Raw genomic sequence first — 6,000 nt, 5'->3', positions numbered from 1 at the left:
GTGTGTGTGTGTGTCTCTGTGTGTGTCTCTGTGTGTGTCTCTTGTGTGTGTGTCTCTGTGTGTGTCTCTTGTGTGTGTGTCTCTTGTGTGTGTGTCTCTGTGTGTGTCTCTTGTGTGTGTGTCTCTGTGTGTGTCTCTTGTGTGTGTGTCTCTTGTGTGTGTGTCTCTTGTGTGTGTGTGTGTGTCTCTGTGTGTGTCTCTTGTGTGTGTGTCTCTTGTGTGTGTGTCTCTGTGTGTGTCTCTGTGTGTGTGTCTCTGTGTGTGTCTCTTGTGTGTGTGTCTCTGTGTGTGTGTCTCTGTGTGTGTCTCTGTGTGTGTCTCTTGTGTGTGTGTCTCTGTGTGTGTCTCTGTGTGTGTGTCTCTTGTGTGTGTGTCTCTTGTGTGTGTGTCTCTTGTGTGTGTGTCTCTTGTGTGTGTGTCTCTTGTGTGTGTGTCTCTTGTGTGTGTGTCTCTTGTGTGTGTGTCTCTTGTGTGTGTGTCTCTTGTGTGTGTGTCTCTTGTGTGTGTGTCTCTTGTGTCTTCTGTGTCTTTTATAACAAAGTAGCACAGTAGTAGTACCTTACTTTATTTTAGTTACTTTTAAAAGTCTCTAAAATGCTAAGCCGAGTTTCACCCCTGAATTCTACCTGAAGTCTTTGTTATTGCTCCAAATCCTCTCCAAACATGATGTGTCACAGTGGCATCGTCACCATGGAAACGGTCTCGTTCAGAAGCTCCTGAGCAGAACCGAGCTGACCTTCTCTTCAATATTCAACCTTTTATGTCGTTATGTTGATGTAATCTCACATATTTCCTCTTACCAATTATAATGCGTAAATCAAAATGCTTATTCATGCTTAATTAATCAATATTTACACTTATTTGATTAATATCTGCAAGTATTTTTATTTCAATATATACAGCACGTGACTCTTGCATAAACGCATATTTAGTTCATATGTTGCTGTCATTCGGGTCATCAAACTGCAGCAGGAAAATGATACAAAAATAAAGAAATACATTTGAGATGAGCCAGTTCCACCTGATCATGTTTCAAATATAAAAAGTGAAATATAATTCCATGTTTCTTGTTCCTGCAGCTGATGCTTGACCCTCTGAAGTGTCCGTCATGTCTCTGGCTCAGAGGGTGCTGCTCACCTGGGTCTTCACCCTCATCTTCCTCATTATGCTGGTCCTGAAGCTGGACGGGAAGGTACAGCACCCTCATGTCCAGCACCCTCATGTCCAGCACCCTCATGTCCAGCACCCTCATGTCCAGCACCCTCATGTCCAGCACCCTCATGTCCAGCACCCTCATGTCCAGCACCCTCATGTCCAGTACCCTCATGTCCAGCACCCTCATGTCCAGCACCCTCATGTCCAGCACCCTCATGTCCAGTACCCTCATGTCCAGCACCCTCATGTCCAGCACCCTCATGTCCAGCACCCTCATGTCCAGCACCCTCATGTCCAGCACCCTCATGTCCAGCACCCTCATGTCCAGCACCCTCATGTCCAGTACCCTCATGTCCAGCACCCTCATGTCCAGCACCCACATGTCCAGCACCCACATGTCCAGCACCCTCATGTCCAGCACCCACATGTCCAGTACCCTCATGTCCAGCACCCTCATGTCCAGCACCCACATGTCCAGCACCCTCATGTCCAGCACCCTCATGTCCAGCACCCTCATGTCCAGCACCCTCATGTCCAGCACCCTCATGTCCAGCACCCACATGTCCAGCACCCACATGTCCAGCACCCTCATGTCCAGCACCCTCATGTCCAGCACCCTCATGTCCATGTATAAATACAAAAATATCAAGGGTTAGGGTTAGGGTCACACACAACACGTGGGGTTAGGGTCACACACAACACGTGGGGTTAGGGTTAGGGTCACACACAACACGTGGGGTTAGGGTTAGGGTCACACACAACACGTGGGGTTAGGGTCACATACAACACGTGGGGTTAGGGTCACACACAACACGTGGGGTTAGGGTCACACACAACACGTGGGGTTAGGGTTAGGGTCACACACAACACGTGGGGTTAGGGTCACACACAACACGTGGGGTTAGGGTCACACACAACACGTGGGGTTAGGGTTAGGGTCACACACAACACGTGGGGTTAGGGTCACACACAACACGTGGGGTTAGGGTTAGGGTCACACACAACACGTGGGGTTAGGGTCACACACAACACGTGGGGTTAGGGTTAGGGTCACACACAACACGTGGGGTTAGGGTCACACACAACACGTGGGGTTAGGGTCACATACAACACGTGGGGTTAGGGTTAGGGTCACACACAACACGTGGGGTTAGGGTCACATACAACACGTGGGGTTAGGGTTAGGGTCACACACAACACGTGGGGTTAGGGTCACACACAACACGTGGGGTTAGGGTTAGGGTCACACACAAATCCACATTGGACCCTCTTTATTGACCTCTTTCCAGGTGCAGTGGAATTGGTTCCTCATCTTCCTCCCTGTCTGGGTGTTCGACGGGATCCTCATCCTGATGCTGGCCATCAAGATGGCGGGGCGCTGCAAACCAGTGCACGACGCGCGGAACGGCCCCCCCGACCTGCGCGTGCGCGCCTGGTACCTGAGCGCCATGCTGCTCAAACTGGGCTTCTGCCTGACGCTGTGTGCCAAGCTGGAGAAGCTGGCCGACGTGAAGCTGACGCTGGTGTGCATCCCGCTGTGGACCATGTTACTGGGAGCGCTGGTCGAGCTCGGCCTCAACATCTTCCCCGAGAGAAGAGAGGCCTAGAAGGGCCCCAATGTGAAGGGCCCCAGTGTGAAGGGCCCCAGTGTGAAGGGCCCCAGTGTGAAGGGCCCCAGTGTGAAGGGCCCCAATGTGAAAGGCCCCAATGTGAAGGGCCCCAGTGTGAAGGGCCCCAGTGTGAAGGGCCCCAGTGTGAAGGGCCCCAATGTGAAGGGCCCCAATGTGCTTGAATATGACTTTGGTACGATGAAAGTGACCAACCGCAGCTCGAAAGCAAAGACAAAGAAACATTGTTGGTGTTTTCGATGAAGGTTTTGCACACATTACTTTAGCCACGTTTCGACCGGCCCCGGCCCCTCAGAGCGGTTCACGTTAGAGTCTCGTGTTCAGGGCCTGGCTGTGGGTCCAGAGGCAACGACTGACCTCACCCAAACACGACTAATGTTTTGTAATAAATCTCATCTAAATCCTGCATGAATTATATTTTAAATTACCTCAGCAATTCACATAAAGACGTTAATGTTTCAAAGTTCCTGAACCAGATCCAAGGTTTTCTGGATTGAGATTGACTCTTAGATGAGAGTCGAAAGTTCTTGTCCAGATGATGCAACTGGAGCTTGTTCTCCAATAAACCCGTTAAGTAATTCCAAGCTTGTGTCGCTGAGACGTGGCTAAAGCTAAAGTAAAGAGGAAACTACTTATTTCTTATATTTCAACATTTACTTCTTTGCTCGTCTACACCTCGTTTTCACCTCTTTATGGAATGCACTGGGTTTGGATAACGTTAGATGCATCATGCACGAGAATGTCTAATATTTTGGGTCTTAATGTGAGTTTGAAAAGTCTGTCCGCATGTAAGTTAGCATCAGTGGAAATACAGTTCATGACAAGATGAAGTCAGCGTTTTGCTCTTCTCTCTCGTCTGGGGCTGACCCTTTTTGCAGGAAGTACTTACCACAGGAAGTACTTATGACAGGAAGTACTTACCACGGCCCACTTTGAACGGCGCACCGATCCTTTCCAAAGTGAACCAGTGGAAACGTGGCTGTTGTCGCTTCTACTTGACTCGTATTATTTGGTGTTTTAACAGTATTTATTCAGAAAAGATTTGAATGCTTTTGCTTCTTCTCTCACAAACAGGAAATAGCACATGTAGCTCGAGGAAATGGTACTCTACTTTTCTCACCTTCAAGTCCAATTCGACGTCAAACAAATCATTCTGAAACGTACTGTACTGATCCAAACCATTTTATCTCTATTTATTTGTCACGTGGATTTGAAACATCAGTGATTTAGTTTGACACCAGAGCAAATAAATGAATCATAACTGTATAAGTGGGACCAAACCCTGAGAATACTGACAAACCAACACTGGAAATGTAATGTCATGTTTCTGCACTTCTTTCACAAAAGGACAAATGCATCGATGGTTTGTTCCAGTTTGCTGCTTGTAATTGTCTGCTCTTTGTACATATTGAGTCTAAATCCGATGCAGATTTGATTGTAAAATGGTCAATTATATATTTGTAGATTCAACTTTGAATTCCTGATACTTTAATGTTATAAATGGTGTGTTTGATCTCATCAGGCCAAGACTGAAGTGATACGTCTCCAAACCAAAATGTCATTTTAGCCAATGTTGAAAAATGACAGTTCTTTTTAGATGTTTGTATTGTTACACAGTATTACAAATGTAACACAATTGCAATTATTTATGTTACACTGTTTTAGATTCTGAAACTGAATTATGTTTGCACTAAGTGAAAGTTAAAATGCATGTCATGTGAAAATAAAAACAGAGGTACCAGATGCAAAAATCATGTTTTTCTTCAACGCAACAGTGCACAAAATGTCTTCTATAAAGTACATCGTTTTAGAATGGAGTCTTTTTTTGTATTTAACAAAAACACTAAAATGTCTTAGTGTTATTTTAACTTCCTTCAAACAATTGTAGAATGAGTCGCTTATGTCAGAGATTGTTAATACACTTGTTTGCATAAAGAGAAATATGTACATACTACATACTTTACTAAAACTACACCTTTATCTCTACTATAAATCCCAAAAATATATAAGTTTATTGTAAATCCAATGTGTCCTGGTGTGACATGAAAAATCACATGATTATTACTGTAACAAACACTACAGACGCGGTAAATATAATCAATGACTACTTTTTATCTTTGCAGTACTTAGTTTGAGTAAAAAATATCGATTGGATTGAACAAACTTTGAGAAGAAACACATTTATTATACATTGAACCTTTTTATTAACGAGGCTCATATTTGAAGTAAAAACCACACTACAAGTTTTCCTCTTTACAAAACTTCTTATATACACATTATAGAGCTAAGAGTCAAAATTCACAATAAAAAACAAATGAACCTTGAGATAAATAAACTCTGTCAAACAAGACTTGTTATAATTATGAATATTTATTATTTCCAACCATAACTTTGTCACATTTGTACAAAAATAAGATCATTTCCTGTTTGGGGAGTATTTTTTACACCTGAACCGAACAGTTTTGAACTCTTCTCCTCAGAGCCACAGGAAGTGACATCACAAAAGCTAAAAAATAAATAAATAACATTTTCAGGCCAATTACGAGGTTACGTGTATAAAAGTTTACATTTTCAGTTTTAGAATACAGTGCTGTGCAAAAGAGTGAACTACACTTAAGAATAATATGTCTCCTTTAAGAATGTGTTCGAGACAGATTTATTTAAGTATTTAGTATTGAACTGTGACATAATTTCATTAATACAAACCTAAATATTGATCTATAATAGCTTCATAATAAAACATGTCTAGTGACTTCCTGTTCAAAACGGCAGATTTTCCTTTACATGTTTTTATCCATGAAAAGTGGCTGTGACACTTGAGAACACTGTATCAATCAGAGTACGTACAGGGATGTGGGCGGGGACAGGGGCGGGGACAGGGGCAGGGATGTGTGCGGGGACAGGGGTGGGGATGTGGGCGGAGACAGGGGCGGGCATGTGGGCGGGGACAGGGGCAGGGATGTGGGCGGGGACAGGGGCGGGGATGTGTGCGGAGACAGGGGTGGGGATGTGGGCGGAGACAGGGGCGGGCATGTGGGCGGAGACAGGGGCGGGGATGTGTGCGGAGACAGGGGTGGGGATGTGGGCGGAGACAGGGGTGGGGATGTGGGCGGAGACAGGGGCGGGCATGTGGGCGGAGACAGGGGCGGGGATGTGTGCGGAGACAGGGGTGGGGATGTGGGCGGAGACAGGGGCGGGCATGTGGGCGGAGACAGGG

General features: G+C 45.4%; 1 protein-coding gene across 1 annotated transcript; it reads left to right on the top strand.

The window, feature by feature from the left end:
• Window positions 1-1,085: 1,085 nt before the first annotated feature.
• LOC140367246 (transmembrane protein 60-like) lies at window positions 1,086-2,789 on the top strand. The gene is made up of 2 exons (XM_072453613.1): window positions 1,086-1,192; window positions 2,445-2,789. The coding sequence occupies exons 1-2, from the start codon at window positions 1,109-1,111 to the stop codon at window positions 2,760-2,762; spliced, it is 402 nt and encodes a 133-aa protein (XP_072309714.1). The 5' UTR covers window positions 1,086-1,108; the 3' UTR covers window positions 2,763-2,789.
• The last annotated feature ends 3,211 nt before the right edge of the window (window positions 2,790-6,000 follow it).

Source organism: Eucyclogobius newberryi, unplaced genomic scaffold (genome assembly GCF_026437365.1).
Source record: "Eucyclogobius newberryi isolate DKJ021-1_F unplaced genomic scaffold, fEucNew1.0.hap1 SCAF_2, whole genome shotgun sequence".
NCBI classification, from domain to species: domain Eukaryota; kingdom Metazoa; phylum Chordata; class Actinopteri; order Gobiiformes; family Gobiidae; genus Eucyclogobius; species Eucyclogobius newberryi.
This window is presented reverse-complemented; position numbering and strand designations above follow the sequence as displayed.

What these genes read in the sequence shown, in the direction of transcription:
- LOC140367246 (XM_072453613.1), top strand. Translation starts at nt 1,109, where the DNA reads ATGTCTCTGGCTCAGAGGGTGCTGCTCACCTGGGTCTTCACCCTCATC. An exon ending in TCCTGAAGCTGGACGGGAAG is followed by an intron (nt 1,193 to 2,444) that starts GTACAGCACCCT and finishes ACCTCTTTCCAG; the next exon opens with GTGCAGTGGAATTGGTTCCT.